The sequence below is a fragment of the Zootoca vivipara genome, chromosome 2 (assembly GCF_963506605.1).
Source record: "Zootoca vivipara chromosome 2, rZooViv1.1, whole genome shotgun sequence".
Taxonomy (NCBI): Eukaryota; Metazoa; Chordata; class Lepidosauria; order Squamata; family Lacertidae; genus Zootoca; species Zootoca vivipara.
In genome coordinates, this window is record NC_083277.1 from 86385942 (window position 1) to 86405362 (window position 19421).

Genomic DNA, 19421 nt, shown 5'->3' on the forward strand with positions numbered 1-19421 from the left:
ATCCAGAGGATACATGATGTTCCATGGCAGGGATAGATCTGTGATTTTTCACATGGCAGCAGGCATGGCCTGCATTTTGATGGTTCTTTGGAGGAGGGGAGAATGAGGATCCCTGCAAATGTGACTCCCCCCCCCCTTCCTCCTCTGTTTGACTGCAGGCATCTCCTGTAACTAAACTTACAGATACAGGTAGGTAGCCGTGTTGGTCTGAGTCGAAACAAAATAAAACAATTCCTTCAGTAGCACCTTAAAGACCAACTAAGTTTTTATTTTGGTATGAGCTTTCGTGTGCATGCACACTACATCAGATACACTGAAACAGATACACTGAAACAGTGTATCTGACGAAGTGTGCATGCACACAAAGCTCATACTAAAATATAAACTTACAGGTGTTAAGGATGAGTGGAACACACACCTGCGCTGCCCCACCTCCACCAAGGACATAATCACCCGGTCTTCAGGGATGATGGCATTGTGGCTTGGAGGAAAAACCCTTGTGCGACCGAAATGCAAAGCGGGGAAAGGCCCTAAAGGCTGCGCATCTCCCATTCTTACAACCAGGTGAGCTAAACTGATGTTGCAAATCTATTCAGTGAAGCCACTTATTGTATGGCACGGGAAAAAATCAGAGCCCCTGGTTCCATCACCTTTAGCACTGAGCCCCAGGACACCTTGAAAGCTCTCCTTTTGCTTCGGTCTTTGAACGACAGCTGCCAACGGGGTGATTGACAGGGGTGTACTTCATCGTTCCGGACTTTTCACCCTGCCTTTCGACCACGGAGATGTCAGTCCGGCCACTCCCTCGCGGCGGAGTAATCCTTTGCTCACCCTAAATAGGCCCTGCGTGCTGGCGATGTTCCCTGCCGGAGGATAAAGATAGAGAGGCGCTGCCCCTTTAAATAGTAAAGGGTGTTCTCTCTCAGGCCACCATGACATATCTGGGCGTTGGAACGGGGGTTGAATAAACGGGGCGAGCACGAGACCTGCGGATGCAGTAAAGGGTTTGCAACCAGCGAGGGCTCACTCGGCGCGCACAGGAGTTTAGAGGCAGATCTGCTTCTGTCCTGGATCCAACAACTGGAGTTTAATACCACCTGGCTCTCGCTTTCTAGGGAATACTGCTTGGAAAAAAAAGAGCAAGCTCTTTGGCCTTGGTAAGTTGTTTATTATTTTTATTACTAATTAATTAATAAACGCTCAAATCTAGCAGAGATCAGGATTGGGACAACCTGCCTTTCCTCTTAGAAGCTCGGGGGTGCCAAAGATTCACGAGGAGCACAACTTCGAGAAACGCGGTGGCTGTTCTCTTAATTCGGATTGCCACCGATACAACACTCTAGAACTGATGCTAGATTTCCACTGCTTCGGTTACTATGGGCGGGAGGTGGTGGTAGTAGGAAGAAAGGTGAAAGAGGTCTGTTAGGTGTGAAATCCTAGCAATACAATAAATTTAAAGGGTGAGGTATGCTACCCCCACCGTCGGATTCCTCTCTGGGTGTCAGGTGAGCGGGACACAAATGCAGATAAATGAAATCGAGAGAGGAACGGATGTGAGCGGCTTGAGAGAGGGCGTGCAACATAGGCAACAACAGGTTTTGGGGTGGACAAACCGGAGCCATCTGGCCCAGGAGCAATGCAGCTTGCTCTTGCACGCATCAGCTTGGGGGGCACAGAGCGGTTAAAAAACCCACTGGGAACACGCCAGAAATCGAATCAAGAGCAGCTATAAGGAGAGGGCAGGCTAGCGGTCTCTTCTCCGGGTTACCGACGGAACGCCTTGCGCGTGTGTTGTGTGCCACGCACCGCATCCCATTCCAGTGAAAAAAGCACTGGGACGGGGCGTGTGGAAAAGGAGGCGCTTAATGCGTGGACGGACTGTGCTGAATCCGTTGTGCCTAGCTGAGCTGCCTAGGCGCGTCAGGCCGCCGGCCTCTTCTTCCTCTGGATCCCCGGAGCCCACCAGCGGCTCCATCGTAGCTGCGCCTCCAAACGTGCGGCTCCAAACGTGCCCCCGTCCTGCGCCCCACTTATCGACGGATCTGCATCCGCAGCCATCCGAGGACGACCGGACGCGAAGATCTTCACCGCCGCCGCCCCTTGACCCGCCTTGCGTTTCAGCAAGGAACATCGCTTTCCCAGGACCGGAGAAGGGGAGAGTGGTTGTACCACGGGGCCACGATCTTTCCCATGCCTTCCGCCATAGGAACCAACTCGTAGGTTGCCCACCCAGCAATAAAATATTTGAGTTGGTGGGCATTGCCATTCCTATGATGTGGGTGCCCCTCATTTTGTAATAGATTATCTGGGGCGGGGCTTACCTGGACCCCCAATATTTTATTCAAGTTGGCACCCCTGCATTCCGCTTTTCCACTGGGGATGAGAAAGAAAGAAAAGAAAAGAAAAGCCCAGGGGTACTATAGCTATCCGGGCTTGGATTTCTGGGGCCCACGATCTAAGGCGGCCGCTCCGCTGGCAAAGCGATCGTACGCACGCTCTCCCTTTTCCTTTCCCGTCCGGGAAAGTATTTATAGACGCCCGCCCGTTTTCCCTGCCCGTCGGTTTGCGCCGGCGCCCTGGACCCGCCCTGCTTGGCGCCCGGCCACCATTGGGCGTTGTTCCGGCGGGAAGGCGAAGCTCTTGGGGTCCCGCCCATTCGCGGGCTCACTCGATCTTCGGACAGGGAGGCACGCGGGCGCCCGCACTCGGCGCGCAGTCTTAGTCGGAGAGAGCGTGTGGCCAGGTCGCCTGCCAGAGGGAGCGCGAGCTTTTATTTTATTTTTTGCAGACCAGTAAGTAACCCGCCTGTCTTCCCAGCGCATTCTTTTACATATATATATTTGGGGTGGAGGGGAGCAAGAGTTTTTTCCACTGAAGCGCCCCCTGGGACCACTCTTCGCAACCGGCCCCATGGCCCCTCTCCGCTCCGTGCGCACACTCTAGATTTGGATATAACGTCAGCAGCAGCCCCACCCAGCTTCTACCCCTGGATGCGGGACCCTACTCGACCCAACTCCCCAGAAAGTTTATCGGGGGATCGCTGCGTGTTGATGCCTGTTGCATTGAACCCCACTTTGTAGGACTATTGTGTCTAGCGGTGGGAGTGGGGTGGAGAGCTCTCCCCAAGGCTTCGCGCAGCTGAGAAAGTCCGCTACTCGAGGCTGGGGCTGATATAATTAGAAACGGGTTGAAACATTTTAGCACGTAGGTCTTTCCCCCTCCTCTCCCCCCCCCCCCGCCGGCCCTGGAAGAATTCCACTCCTCATAACAGTCGCTTGGCAGATTTGGAAGTGTGCGTAAAGGGGAGCGAGAGAGAGTGCATGGCGCTCTTCTGTGAAAGAAAACTTTTCTAGAGAGATTTCTCCCACCTGATTATAAAGACACCCCCCCCAAACACACACACACACACACACACACACACACACACACACACACACACACTTTTAAAAACAGTATTTCAAATAACTGATCCTCTGGTCCCTCCGAATCCGCAGAACTTGATTGCTGTTCCTGCTCCCCAAATTCCATCTCTCCCACATTTGGCCTCCTAGGACTCTCGCCCCCCCATACACCCCCAAAAGGGGAAAACACATGTTTGTGTGTGTGAGAGAGAGAATTTAATGCAATCTCTAGTTTTTTTTTTACAGTTTCCACATTCTATTTAGAAGCTGTGGGGAGGTAGCTGGCCGGCTGCGTTTGTGGGGCTGGTGGTTTAATAGGCTCCAAATGTTGATTATTCAAGGGAGAATGGTTGCTTTGTGGCATAACGGTTTCCATTCCCCGCCTCCTGAGCCAGTGGAGGTCTGGTCCAAGCGGGGTGGCTGTTTTCCTGCTTTATTTTAGACTCTTTTCTTTTCTGCTTTGGAGCTCGCTCTTAAGCACCCATTTAGAAAACAGATACTTGATATATGTATATATCACCTCATCATCTGCTGGCTGTTTGGGAGCAGAGTGCACCCCCTCCCCCATAAAATGGAAACTTTGAGGAATGTGATGCCGTTTGAGTTTTTCCATACACCAATAGTCACCATAAGTTTTCCAAATCTTGGGGCTGGGGCTGGGGGCAGGGAGGGGAAGGAATCCAGTCCTGAAAAGAGAAAGATGTGATATTTTAGGGAGAGGTTGGAGGGGAGTTTCAGAACATTTATTCTGACCCCTTCAGCTCTGTTTGCCTTCTGATGGGTATGTTCACTGCACCAGGCTCTGGGTCTGGTTTATTTCAGATCTCACCCTTTACTTTCCAAACCTGCCAAATTGGTTGACTTTCTTCAGACATGCAAGATTAATTACTCCCTGCCCTGCCCTTATTGGCTAGTGCTTTTCATCTTTTTAGATCTCTTAGTTAAGAAGTTTGAAAACTTTCCGTCTGCCTCCACCTTCAGTGCACATTAAATGCCCCCCCCTCCACACACATGATGTATATTGTTTTTTCATGCATTTATTTAGCTTCCTCAAACCATATGGTGTATATTTTCGGTCTCAGAGGCACCCTCTGCTGTTCGTCTCTCAAAATTAGACTTGCCTCATCATCCCAATATCATGCAGAAGGCTGTTCACTGGTAACCTTTCTCCCTTTGCTTAAATGTGTGTGTGTGTTTTATTTTTCCCTTCCAGATCTATCCAACACTTTTGCCAAAATGCTCCTTTTGTTGTTGGGAATCATTGTGCTCCATGTTTCAGTGCTTGTCCTTCTCTTCGTCTCAACAATTGTCAGTGTAAGTACAAACACTCCTCATTTGTTTTCCAGTTTCCTTCCAAGTTGCTAAAGGGCAGAAGAGTGAACCAGAGCTTTTGAACTCTGGTCCTAATGCTCTCTGCCTAGATGCGATTCCATTGGAATCTGTAGAAGTTTACTTTGCATTTAAAAGTGCACTTTCTCCATCGAAGTCAGGTCTGAGCAAACATGTTAGGGTTATGCTTTTTTTGTTTGCAACTCCAATGCTTCTTTATGAACTGATCACAGTGGAGATCCAATGGCTTCTCATGAAAAAGGAAGCTGTTGCAGCCAAAATGGCTCCCAAATGACTTCATTGCTTTGCATCTCAAGAATAACTGAAGAACAGTTTGTTTTTTGGAGATCAGGTTTCTGGAGCATGTGAGCATCTTGAAGCATATGAAACCTTTATAAACATTGTTAGTCTTTGCTAGTTAAAAAGAAAAGCCAAACTAGGAGAGTCACAAAGCTTTGTTAAATCTGAGCCAGGACTCTGTCCCAGAACTGGTTTTAAGTTCTAGGGAAGAGAAAGAGCCTGAAAATCTACAGAGCACATTTCCCTCTCCATTAAGTGACTTGCCTATACAGTCAGCCACTACATATTCAGCATCCAGGAGAAGAATTACTACCGGCATGCTGCTGGATGCATTCACATTTCCATATCTATCTGTTAACTAATCTGTTACCTTAGGCAGAGGTGTGTCAATGAATGCCTGATTGTAATCAGTTGTGTGAGCAGTTGTTTACTGTAGGCTTGTTTCATTTGCATGCTTTTCAAGAAGGTCTTATTAAAAAAAAAAGAAAAAACAGTAAAGGGATGTTTTGGGAGTGCATGAAGACCTGTTTTTGTAGTCTGCCACTGGGAGGTGAGTCTTGGGGAACTGGATTTCCCTTTCCCTGTGGATTTGGCAAAGGCTTAAAGAGAGAGGTGTTTGTTTTTTCTTTGAACTCTCTCTCTCTCCCTCTCCCCTTTTGCAATGGATGCAAAGAATGAAAGTACGAAGCACTTTTTCTTTATTTCTTTGTCAATTTAAATAGGATTGTGTGTGTTTTTGTGTGCCTTCCCCAGAAATAAGCTTTTAGTTATGCACAAAGGTGGTGTGTGTGTGTGTGTGTGTGTGTGTGTGTGTGTGTGTGTTTAGAAAGCTTAAAGTGCCTCGCCTCTTTACTGCCCAGGGATTCATTTCAGTTCTTAAGAACAAAGCAAGAACAGACATGCGGATGAACTTGCATCAGGCAATGGATCAGTTTTAGTGGTCCATGGTTTCTCTGAGTGCTTAGTTTATGTGGCCCTGCTCCTCTTAGACTCCCCCCCCCTCACTGTGTTCTGTCCTTCTCTTTCAGCAATGGCTCATTGGGAATGGGCACACATCAGACCTTTGGCAGAACTGCACCCTCCAGGGATCCCTGAGTTCGTTTCATTGCTCTACATCGTCCACAAATGGTGAGGATTCTGTCACCTTTTCTTCACTTTGCCTCCTATGATACATTTTTTGGAAATAGATTTGACAATGAGCTAGTCCTTAGGGCTTGCTCTGAGTGCAGTTTGGGCGAAACCCTAGTCCCATCAGTGAGTGTCTGTGTGTCTTGCAATGTTCTCCTCATTGTTTAGCACATGTTGCTCAAGGGATGGTCATCTGCCATGGATGCTTTAGCTGAGATTCCTGCATTGATGACCCTTGGGGTCTCTTCCAACTCTATGATTCTAAGGACCTACATCTTCTGACTTCTTGCCAAGCCTTTCAGAAAACCTAGAGTCCAATATGTAACAAGAGAAAGAAAGAATTGGCCCACCATTCTCTAAAATCACGTGAACTTACAGGAATGTGTGAAACTGCCTTATACTGAGTCAGTCCATTGGTCCATCTGGCTTGGTATTGTCTACCCTTGGAGCACATCTTCAAGGCTTCATGGATTCTGCTCTACCTGGAGATGCCAGGGATTGAACCCATGACATTTAATATGCAAATCATGTGGTCAACCACTGAGCTATGATTCTTCCCCTTCTGTTGCCTATTATTATCCATGAATGGTTAATCCAGAGGTGGCTGCTTGAAACATAATCTTGTGTATGATGTACTCTGGCTGCCTACCCACCCGCTTCTGCCTACTCACCTGCTCACTACTTGACATAAGCTTATGTTAACATTTGAAACCTAGACTCCCTTGCTGCGTTTTGAGTCTTGGCTGTGAATAAAACCTGTATGGGTGGCACACTCTTAGTAGCATAATGGACAGCTCTGTGGGTAGGAATGTTCTACAGGCTGGATCACAGTTGTGTTTTGAAGATAAGCTAGTAAGAACTGTAACCTATTTGGCACATTAAGGCTGCAGTCCTGTGCACACTAACCTTTGAGGAAGCCCTATTTTGCACAGTAGGGGTCTTAACTGGTCAGTGGACATGCATTGGATTAAGCTGTAGAAGCTGTTAATAGGTAAACTGAGGATCCATGTTAAAGGAAGTCCCAGTGGAAATGTAAGTTGGGAACTTTCCTAACTTGGCACAAAGTTGCTGCTGGTTCCCCGCCCCCCCCAATCTCTAAGTATCCAAACATTTCTGCTTACTTTTTTGCTTGCAGTTGATTTGTATTTGTTACTATCACTGCTACAGCTTGTTCACACATCTCACGTTGGCTTGTAGCAAAATACTTCCATAGCTTAATGGCTAGAGGTATCCTGTTTCCACAACTCAGGAGTTGGGTCATTCAGAAGTTGGTGAATAAATCTTCTGCACTCAAGACAATTTAAACCACTGACATTATTATTAACTAATTAGATGTTAATGCTATGGAGAAAGGCTTATCGTAAAGGCAATCATGATTCTTTTGCAGCATTGGAGTAGGTGAATGTTTGGTATGATACAGCAAGACTATCCCTACGTACTTGTAGATTTGCAGCTGCACTGTGTTGGAGCAAAGCATCTCCCATTCTCCAGAGTTAAAATCTTCAACCTAGATGATGTAAGCAGAAGTTGAATTTTGTCCATGGAAGAAGGTGGAGAGGGAGAAACCGTTTTGGAGTTATGACCCAAACTGAGCCCTTTTCCATTTCGGTTTGTAAATAATTACTCTCCTAAGATTGTTCTTCTACCCAGCTCAAGTCCTGGAATTTCTTAGCAGATTTGGAGCTGCTGTAGGCTGCAATCCTATACCCCCTTACCAGAGAGAACTAATCTGAATAAACATACATAGGTTTGGGCTGTTTGACGCTGGTCCTTAGTTGCTGATAGAGTGTTTCAAAATTGCAGTGACCTCTCCAGTTTTTTCTTAGGGTGTGGCAAAGATTCCCACCATTCTACTTGTGGCTTGCTTCTGTTCTGAGGATGCCCTAAGGAAATGGCACCAAGTGCCAAATCCATATCATAGTTGTTGTCGCCTCCTACATCACATAGTCTCCTAAGGTCATGAGGCTTTGAGGGCACTTAGTGATTACAGATGTTCCTTATTCCATCATAGCTACTGAAGAGCAGATTTCCTCCAGTCATAACTTGGCCACTTTGAGTATCTTCTCAATGAGTCACTAGGAGTCCAGTCCCAAAGCATTTCTTTAGGCATAGTCATGCAATGTGAGTTGCTCCACTTCTGTATCCCCTCCAGGCACATTTTTTTCCAAAGTTGAAATGTTCTCAAATCAGTGCCTTGAAATTGAGTGTTTATTTATGTAATAATTAAGAGTTAATATTAAAATTGTGGTTGTTCAGTGGGCCATCATTTTTTGTTCTTAGTTTAGAACAGCTTACTCTGGTAGTATGATACTTGGTGTTTTCACGGGAGCTGAAAATCCCATGAGTTGTGACAATCAGTGGGACTGGCCACTGGTGGAGTAAATCTAGGAACCAGTGCCTGATAGCAACTGGAGTGCATTCCCTCCACACATCACCCAGGTAGGCGTTCAGGGAATTAAAAATGATAATTGTGCAGGTGGCGCTGTGGTTAAACCACTGAGCCTAGGGCTTGCTGATCAGAAGGTCGGCGGTTCGAATCCCTGTGACGGGGTGAGCTCCCATTGCTTGGTCCCAGCTCCTGCCAACCTAGCAGTTCGAAAGCACATCAAAATGCAAGTAGATAAATAGGAACCGCTACAGCGGGAAGGTAAACGGTGTTTCCATGTGCTGCTCTGGATTGCCAGAAGCGGCTTTGTCATGCTGGCCACATGACCTGGAAGCTATATGCCGACTCCCTCGGCCAATAATGCGAGATGAGCGCGCAACCCCAGAGTTGGTCACGACTGGACCTAATGGTCAGGGGTCCCTTTACCCTTTACCTTTTTAGTATTGTGGAAGTTCAAGCTTCTTGTATTCATTTATAAGGTCCTTAACAACTTGGCCCAGGATACCCTGAAGACTGCTCAGTCCCTTATATCCAGTGTGATCACTGAGGTCTTCCGGGGAGTCACAGTTAGTGATTCTCCATGGCTCAGATGCATAGCTCACTTCCACCAGGAGTGTTCAGTATTGTGGGTTCAATTCTGTGGAACTCCCTGCCAGTTGAACAGGGAAGGTGCCTGTTTGATGTCAACTTCTGGCACTTAGTGAAGACTTCTAAAAACAAATCGGTGGGCATTTTAAGTGAGATTCCCCCCCCCCATTTTAAATTGCTTTTGTGTTGTATCCTTCATGTATCCCTCTTATATACTGCTTGGAAATGACAGTATTAACTGGTATATAAAATATGAAAAATAAGGAAGAAAGGATAGAAGCAGAATTTTAAAACTGGTTGGCATTTCCATACAACCTATGGACCTCCAGGTGTAGTTGAACCCTGACTCCTATCATCAGGGCCAACTCTAGGGGTAGTCTGGGTGGTGCCGTGCGCCGGCCCGGTAGGGGGGCGCCGTGCGGCAGAGCCGCATCCACCCACCAGCCATGACAAGGAGCGGGGCGGGGGCACCGGAGCGATCACTGCACCACGGCGCCAGGGCACCCGACGTGCTTGAGACGGCCCTGCCAATCATCCCAGACCATTTGACATGTTGGCTGGGGCTGATGGGGGCTGTGGTCTGCCAATGTCTGGAGGGCACCAGAGTTTCCCATACCCGTACAAGATGAGTTGGAGACCTGAGGCTTGGGAAGGGTGAGACATGGTTGCCTACTTGCATAGTTTGGGACAGTGACTGCTTGCTTGCTTTTGTTTTTAAATATGGACCTCTATTCTTCTCTCACTCGTGTGGCATGTCCATACGAACATACGTCTGGCAGCATTTTCTCAGCTGTAGCATGTCTCTCTAGAATCTTTGACTCCAGTGAACGGGAGCATGTGTGTTGCAAACAATGAGCTGCTTTTGCTCTGTGGGAAGTTTATGAAGGAACTGGTGTGACCTTCTAAATCGCTGCAGTATATTTTACGCTGGAGCTCTGTGATACCCTGGGTTTAAAAGACCCCCTAGGTATCCAGTAGCTGTTGTGGGAGCTCAGCGTGGAAGCTTCTGCTGGAATGTTAAACTATGCTGAAAGCTTCAAGGCCCACGGCTGCTCTTTTCCCCAGAAGAGCAAACTCTGCAAAATGGGTGTGTGTGGATGGTGCTGTTTTGTGCCTCTCTGCTGGCCCCTAGTGGTGCCAGCCTCCATATGCAAGTGCCTGGGTACATCTGTGTAACAATGTGGCAGATTTACACGGCTGCAGCGATATCCTTAATCAGCATTCAGAGGCATTAGTTTCGGCACAGCTATATGTGCAGGGTAGGCAAGCCGTTTCAGAGTCGCTCATGCATGGCGGAATTTGGCTGTGTTTGTGTTTCCAATAAAAGATGTCCTTCTTAATTATGTCCTGCAAATCGGGGGTGCCTGTTAGCGCAGCAGGGAAAGGCTAAACTATTATTAGCCGTGTAAATTTATAGTGGTGGATGTTCCAGATTTCACCAACTTATGGAAAAGAAGTACATTTCTTATCCCAAAGGATAACCACAATTAAATAAAGAATTGTAGAGTTGGAAGGGGCCAACTGCAATGCAGGAATCTTTTGCCCAACCCAGGGTTCAAACCCACAACTCTGAGATTAAGAGTCCCATGCCCTACTGATTGAGCTATCTCTTGGCTTTTGTTTTGGATAAGTAAATCGTGAGAACAGGAGGGTGGCCCATAACAAAACTTGGATTACTTTTCTCTGCCTCCTTATTTCTGTTACTTTGTCATCATCTTCACTTTGACACTGTTATGCTCTCAGCTGCAACAATGAGGCTCACAATCTTGCACTGGTGCCTAAGGCTGCCATTGTATTGGAGGCTAGAATACCACAAGTCTCTCGGAACACTGAGTGTTTTCTGTTCCACCCTGTAATAAACCCAAACTCCTCCAGCACCCTGAGAGCTGGTTGCTGCCGAGACATATTGCATCTCCTTCCCGATGCATGCAAGGCACATGGCAGTGCATCCACCCAGTGTGTGTGTGTGTGTGTGTGTGTACATATTGCATGGACCACAGAGGGAGGTGATCACCCCTACTTCACTTAATGGGTATAAGTGACCAGTCAGTCCTCACGTCCTGGGATGTGGTTCCATGCTTACTAAGCATAGCCTCTCATTTGGAGGCTTGGAGAAGAACAAGCCACTAGATGCTTATAGGTGAGGTGCAGAAAGGCCGCGAGGAATGGCTAGGTGTGTTTTACTATCCTCAGTTCATGGCCAACACAAAGCGGACAGAATTGTAGTTCATTCTGTGAGGAGTACCTATACCCTTTGCCAGCTCATACGTGGTGTAAGCTGATATAGATCTGGTACTGACGACACCACAGCCCATTCCCCAATGCAAAGCTGGCAGAATTCCCAGGGGCAATTGTGGTATCCATATACATTCTGGTAATCCAGAGCACCCCTTTTCAAGAAGCTGCTGTGAATCTGGAACTGTTTCAAGTGATTTATCTGCAGATGTGCTATGGGGAAGCCGCCTTGGTTTCCCTTGTCAACCACAAATGTGCCATGAGTAGTTTGTGAGTGTGCATTAATAATAGTATCACCTTCTTGTCTCCGGATCTGTGGCCTGTAGGTTTTTTTATTTTATTTTTGCTATTGAGCACTATGGGTAATGGATTTTACCAGGTGTGCTTTTCATTCACATACCTTTTTTTTAAAAAAAAAACCACCCTTCCCCACAAAACATCATCAGTGGCAGCACTGTACTTATTCTATACAAGGGGGAAACTGAGGCAGTTGCCAACACCCAGCAGGGCTGCCGCAGCAATGCAAAAGTCCCAGGTCAAGAAAGAGTTGCTGACTGTGGTCTTTCAAAAGTCTACACCTGCCTTTCCTCACCTAACACAATTGGTATCCTTGCTTCTAGCAGAACATTTTCAGAAGACTGAATTCTACACTGGGAGAGGGGGAGTTACAGAATTAAGCAATGTGGTCGGATTGAGTGCACATTTCAGATATTGTGGATTGAACACACCTTTCCTACACACCTTTCCTGACTTATCTCTTCAATACAGGACTAGTTCACAGGAGAAGGAATGTAGCTCTTTGGTTGAGTGGTTGAGCATCTATCTGTCTTGCGTGCAGAAGGTCACAGTTTCAGACCCCAGCATCTCCAGCTAGGGCTGGGAATGTCCCCTGACCAAAACTGTGGAAAGCTGCTGCCAGTCTGTGCAGACAGTACTAAACTAGATGGACCAATGGTCTGACTTGATATAGGGCAGCTCCCTATGTTCTTAGTGGAGGTTAAATTCTGTCCACTGGAAGGTCCTTTGAGTGGCAACACCCCTGCTTGCTAAGGCTGAGAACATCTGGTGATGATAGCTGGAGAGTGGCATCAGAACATGGCACCATGATAGCAGGATGCCCTCCTCCCCTAGCCTTTCATGTCTGGGACCAGCTTGTTTGATCTGAGCACATTTTCCCCAGTAAGGACAACTCCTCAATTACCTGATCAATGTGGTCATTGCATGTTCAAATGTTCTGGTCATAGTTTAGTTTGTCCTGCCAGACATTCCTCGTGCAGACTTATCTAAGGAATTCAGGACTGAATCCCACTCGTACCAAAATCAATATCTGTCAGATTCTCTGTTGAAGTGATGCCACTGCAGCCTCTTGATCAAGCCCATATAGCATTTTTCAAATTACATTTCTAGGGACACACACACACACACGCACACACACACACCTCTTCTCTTCTTAGTGTTCTTGCATTCTCAACATGGCTGCAGAATCCAGAGTCTTGGGATTGCTGAAAGCCTTGACAAGACCTACCGGTAGGAGCTAGGTGTGCTACCTCTTCTCATCAACCCTGTTTCTGCACTGTGAGCACAGGACTGAATGATGCTTGTTTGCCATATTTCCCCCCTGATAAACATGCTATGCCTTTATTAGTTTGCATAACAAGCGGAAATCCATCAGGTGCAATTTCATTGCAGGTCATTGCATCTATTTGAATTTCTTCATGGCAGGCTGCTGCCGCGAATACAGAACCTGTTTAGATTGGAATTTGTTTTGATGATGATGCATAGCCCTAAATAGAAATATCTCTGCCCCTGAATCTGCTTTAGTTTGTACTCAGGACAGGATTAGGCTAGCTTCTGCCAGTGCATAGGATGACCATATTTTTCCTGACAGGGTTCTTGTCCCGTCCCCCCAATGCGGAGATGGTGAAACAGCATCTGTTGAATCTCTGTTTGTCCTGCAGCTTTTTAAAGGCAGAGGAGCACTGCCACAAATTTGGCGAGCATACTGCCCTGGTAATCAGGTCGCTCTGCTTCTGTGCAGAACTGGATTCCCGCACATCACGGAATTGAGAGTGGAATATAAGGAAACAGCTGACTGCTTCAGTGCTTAATACAAACAGGCAGGTGGAGACACCTCTTTGCATGATGAATTCATGGACTTTGATGCCCCAAGATTGGGTGCCAGTCACTAGCTTAGGTCACCTTCAAGGAAGACCAGGCAAATGCATGGAGGAAAAGCCTTGTCAATGACTTTTAGTTGCATGAGGGATGTATTCAACATCTCAGTGCTGGTTATTGCCTTCATGTCCTGTTTGCGGTTTCTCCAGAAGCATTGGTTGGCCGCTGTGGGAAGCAGGATTCTTCTGCTTGACCTATCAGTGCCCTTTGATGGGTTCCTCTTATGCTTCCTAGTTCCCTGGAGCTCTTGAACCAGAGTTGAGGAACCTTTGGCCCACCAGGTGTTGCTGAACTACGGCTCGCACAATTCCTGGCCATTGGCTATGCTTTCTAGGACTGATGCGAGTTGTGGTTTAGGAATATCACACCCGTGACCTCAAGAAATGGGGTTTTAGCAGCCCTGCTTTGTTTGCAGATTCTCCCATCACAATATCCCTGTTCCAGGCAAAGCGCCGGCTGCATGTCCAGCCCGATAAGGAAAAGTCAGGGGCAGCACTATAAATTGGTGTGTGTGTGTGTGTGATTTTCCGGGTGGGATGCTTTCTCAGCCAAGGATTATTATGTCTCCTAGGAGTACCATGAAGTATTCTGCAAATGCCCTGAAGCATTGCAACGGAGCCTAAGAGGCATTAGAATTAGGCAGGAGAAAAATGCAAGGCATGCCAAACATCTCCTTGGGATGTTCTCCTCTTTGGAAATGCTTACCTTGCTTGTTGGAGAAGCCACCAGGCAGGGAGCACGTAAGTGAATGCGGCAGCTAGACTGCTGACTGGGAGCGGCCGCCGAGACCACATAACACAGGTCCTGAAAGACCTACATTGGCTCCCAGTACGTTTCCGAGCACAATTCAAAGTGTTGGTGCTGACCTTTAAAGCCCTAAACGGCCTCGGTCCAGTATCCCTGAAGGAGCGTCTCCACCTCCATCGTTCTGCCTGGACATTGAGGTCCAGCGCCGAGGAACTTCTGGCTGTTCCCTCGCTACGAGAAGCCAAGTTATAGGGAACCAGGCAGAGGGCCTTCTTGGTAGTGGCACCCACCCTGTGGAATGCCCTCCCACCAGAGGTCAAAGAGAATAACAATTTCCAAACCATTAGAAGGTATCTTAAGGCAGCCCTGTTTAGGGAAGCTTTTAATGTTTGATGGGTTTCTGTATTTTAATATTTTGTTGGAAGCCGCCCAGAGTGGCTGGGGGAACCCGGGCAGATGGGCAGGGTATAAATAATAAATTATTATTATTATTATTATTATTATTATTATTATTATTATTAGGACATGCAGGCGAAGACACCTCTCCCCCCTGCCCTAAAAAAAAAAAAGCAAAAAGCTTTGCAATCGACTAGAAATCTTGTGTATTTGCAAATGCAAGCAGCCTCTGCATAAAGAGCCTGAGAGGGCCCAAGTGCATTCTTGTCATTCTTTCGTTAGAAGAATCTCAATTTATGGCTTCTCTGCCCCCTCCTCACTAGTAAAGAATTCAAGTCTGTTAATTTCAGGTCTCTGTGAAATCTGCCTGAGAGCCTGGTACTGCAAGATAGCAAACAGAACAAAAAGATATCGCCCTTATTTTTCTTTCTTTCTTAAATGGCACGGTTGCCCTTTTGGCTTGGACCTCATGACCGTAATATATAAATACATCTAGGAAAAAGAAAACGCTGCTAAAATTACAGGTCAAAACAGGCAACTGAAAGGCCTCCCACATCTAATTCTCTCCGCCTGCTTAGATAGCGAAAGTCTTACATCATTCTTGGAATATACCTAGATGGGAGTCTGAGCTAGAGACCAGCCTCTTGCTGATGGTATTTAGGGGCATGACGGCATCGCTGGGAGACTGCAGCGGACACAGTGATGCATTGTGGGGGCATGATATGATCCTGGTAATGTAGTGCTTTAAGTTAAAGCTCCCACCGTGGGTCCTCTTCCTCAGCATGCCGAAACTCTTTGGGTGGGATTTATGCAGGTGGAGGCATTCAAATATTCAGGTGTGGGAAAGTTTTGGTTCCCCAGATGTTGCTGAACGACAATAACAATTTATTACTTGTACCCTGCCCATCTGACTGGGTTGCCCCAGTCACTCTGGGCAGCTTCCAACAGAATATAAAAGAACACAGGATGCAAATCCCATCATTTCTGGCCATTGGCCATGCTTGCTGGCACTGATGGGAATTGTCGTTCAGCAACATCTGGAGGGCCAAAGCTTCCTCATCCCTCAAATATGTGATGTCCTACCTGCTGTCAAAATGGCACAGTCCCAGAAAAATGGGACCCCTGTCAGTGACTTGGTCCCTCCATGGCAAAAGACCTCCCAGCTGTTATTGTTGCAGCCTCCACACATTGCATCTTACCTCCATCCAGCCGCCCAACTAGAGTCAGATGCTGCCCTGTACAAGATTAGCTCAGTAGCACCATTGTAAGATTGGGTTACACAAATCCACGAGGTTAGGCCACACACCAGTTAGTTATGACTGATTCCTGCAACTTGCCATTTTCTTTTGTTTTGCAAGTGCAAGAGAGCCAGGTTTTGTCTAGAGGGCTTATAATGCAGGGGGAGACAAGCGAGGGAACTGGAGCACTAATGTGCTGCTTTGGAAAAACAACCTGCCTTGGTCTAAATTGCTTCTCTAGTGTTTTGTGGACAGTTGGTCTGAAAAGAGCAGACAGGAGAGAGGGTGCCTTTAAATAAGAAAGCTGCCAAATTGGCCCACTTGTTTTTGTGCTCCATCTTTAAAATTGATTTGAGGAAAACTAAAATAGATTGTGTTTTCTTCCCCCAAAATACTGGGATTGGAGGGTCTGGGTAAAATCATTTCCTTGGATTACATGATTGACAACAGACCTCCCTCCCCCCCTGCCATTTCCTTAATGTGGCTTGCTCTATTTTTTGGGTGGTGGTGGCGCCCAAGTTACTGGCTCATCCACAAGGTGCTTTAGGGGTTCCCACTTCAACTTGGGGCACCTTATCTTTATGTTTGTCAAGCCCAGAACTCCACCCAAGACTTTGGGTGTGGCTTGGAATTCATTTGAAGCTGCCACACACCCCTAGAAAACAGGAAAATAATTATTTCAGTGAGCACATGTAATTAGTGTCATTACAGTGCATGTTACATTGTGAAATATGGGCTGTATAAAGGATTTGTGTGTGTGATCTTTTTGCTTGACAATCTTGAAAGTGCTAATCTCAAAAGTTGGATAGCTGGGGGGCAAATCACATGTATGAGCCCACTCATTATACAGTGTATTTTCATTTGCTTCCGCAAGGCGGCAAGTTCAGTCAAGAACCTGCAAGGCTGCCAAACCAATGCTCCCTCTATCCCAGTATGGTTGACACTGCCTGGTAGTAGCTCTCCGAGGTTTTCTGGCTAGTCTTAATTGGAGATGCTGGGGATTGAACCTGGTACTTTGCATGCAAAACATGCTGTTGAGGTGCGGCTCTTGTCTCAATGTTCCACGAATGGGGGAAAGGTGTACAGACCTAGCAACCCTAACAGTGTGTGGTTAAAACAGCGGTGAAAAAGCAGTCCTCTTAATGCAAAGGCTAGGTTTGGTGAGAAAAATATTCAGTGCAAACTTTCTCTCTGTTTTTTCTTTTTAAATATATTCATTGTGTTTTCAAAAACGACATACAAACACTAAAGAAACAAAGACCCAACGATGGTGTGGATATTGCAGTTAAAATAAGACAAACCGAATGTATACTGTATACCAGGCACCCCCAAACTTCGGCCCTCCAGATGTTTTGGACTACAATTCCCACCTTCCCCGACCACTGGTCCTGTTAGCTAGGGATCATGGGAGTTGTAGGCCATAACATCTGGAGGGCCGCAGTTTGGGGATGCCTGCTGTATACTGTAGTTTTGCAGGCATAATAATAAAATGGATTCCACAAAGTGACATTTTGGAAGTCAGAGCTACAAATCAAGAAGGTAACCACACCGCACAGAGGCGCGTGTTGTTGGGGGCTTGTGCAGTGCACAATTTTTATTTATAAAGCCTGTAAATGGAGACCATACAACATCAAAATGGTCTCCTTTCATAACTCCTCTTGAAGCCCTCTTGTGATGGCTTAGATCAGGCATCCCCAAACTACGGCCCTCCAGATCCCATGATCCCTAGCTAAGAGGACCAGTCGTCAGGGATGATGGGAATTGTAGTCCAAAACACCTGGAGGGCCGAAGTTTGGGGATGCCTGGCTTAGATGCTCAGAGAGGACAATGTCCCAAACCCTCTCACAGCATCCATCCCTAGAGAGAATTCACTGCGTCCTTACTTACTCTGAATAGCTTAGCTGCGGAATGGTGTTTACTTCTTTTCTGCATTTGTTTTAATGTTATCTCCCCCCAAGCCTGTTTAGGCTACCAGATATAGTTTATACCCATTTTTACTATGTATTTTCCATTCATATGCAACATTCTATCCATTGTTAGTGGACCAAGCATGCCACATTCTTTCCACCTACTGTTGCCTCACTGCTGTACTGTGTTTATCTTATCAACGTGCCTCTTATATCTTCCGAGGCCAGTTCTTTTGCTCTGACAGTCTTATTATTCTGCCTCTCAAGATTTAGAGGAGTTTTTCTTCCACTGTCATGTGCTGAAGTCAGCTGGCACCACTGGTGTACATCAACTGAAGCTGCTCGCTCTGCAGGTCATGCTCTGAATTAGCTGCCCTTTACCATTTTAGTATTGTTGGCTTTAGTTAGTTGAGGCTTTCTGAGATCTCCGGCCGAGGTTTCCCCCCAGACCTACTCCCACTTCAGGTCCTGCTTTGATCACATTTGCTAGGGAATGAAATCAAGACCATTATACTTCATTTATTTGACTTGCATTCTGCCCTTCCTCTAAAAGGGAGCTCAGGGTAGCAAGCAGCAAGCGATAAAAGCAGAAAGAAAGAAAAAACATCTTTTAGAAAAAACAATTCCATACAGATCCAGACTGAGGAATATCTTGATTTAAGAGGCTTGTTGGAAGAGGAAGGTCTTCAGCAGGGGCTGTGAAAAAGCAACACAGTTAGCAACTGTCTACTGTTCAAAGGGGGGGGGATTACATAGGGTAGGTGTGGCCATGCTAAAGGCCAGATTCCTACACTGAGGAATCAGGAATGGGCCTCCTGATAAGATGATGCCTGCAGGAGCACCCCACCATCACTTGCAGAGTTCAGTAGTCAATTGGGCATATAAGGGACGAGTTTGTCTTTTATGACTTGGATGATGGGCTTGAGGGCATCCTGAGCAAGTTTGCAGATGACACCAAATTGGGAGGGGTGGCTAATACCCCAGAGGACAGGATCACACTTCAAAATGACCTTAACAGATTAGACAACTGGGCCAAAGCAAACAAGATGAATTTTAACAAGGAGAAATGTAAAGTACTACACTTGGGCAAAAAAGAAAGAAAGAAAGGCACAAATACAGGATGGGAGACACCTGGCTTGAGAGCAGTACATGTGAAAAGGATCTAGGAGTCTTGGTAGACCACAAACTAGACATGAGTCAACAGTGTGATGCAGCAGCTAAAAAAGCCAATGCAATTCTGGGCTGCATCAATAGGAGTATAGCGGTATGTTTAGCCTGGAGAAGAGAAGGTTAAGGGGTGATATGATAGCCATGTTCAAATATATAAAAGTATGTCATATAGAGGAGGGAGAAAGGTTGTTTTCTGCTGCTCCAGAGAAGCGGACACAGAGCAATGGATTCAAACTGCAAGAAAGAAGATTCCACCTAAACATTAGGAAGAACTTCCTGACAGTAAGAGCTGTTCAGCAGTGGAATTTGTTGCCATGGAGTGTGGTGGAGTCTCCTTCTTTGGAGGTCTTTAAGCAGAGGCTTGACAGGCATATGTCAAGAATACTTTGGTGGCGTTTCCTGCTTGGCAGGGGGTTGGACT

At 46.6% G+C, this 19421-nt stretch overlaps 1 protein-coding gene across 2 annotated transcripts in view; it reads left to right on the top strand.

Annotated features, from left to right (window-relative positions):
- The first annotated feature begins 946 nt into the window (after positions 1-946).
- The window catches only part of PMP22 (peripheral myelin protein 22), a 30601-nt gene continuing 12126 nt past the window's right edge, over positions 947-19421 (top strand). Inside the window, exons 1-3 of one of the 2 annotated variants that reach the window (XM_035104666.2) lie at positions 947-1157; positions 4615-4715; positions 6059-6158. In XM_035104666.2, the coding sequence (XP_034960557.1) occupies positions 4638-4715; positions 6059-6158 (178 nt within the window). In that variant the 5' untranslated portion in view covers positions 947-1157; positions 4615-4637. Of the gene's footprint in view, positions 1158-2653; positions 2793-4614; positions 4716-6058; positions 6159-19421 lie in introns of those variants that run through there. The other variant, XM_035104667.2, reaches the window with a different exon arrangement.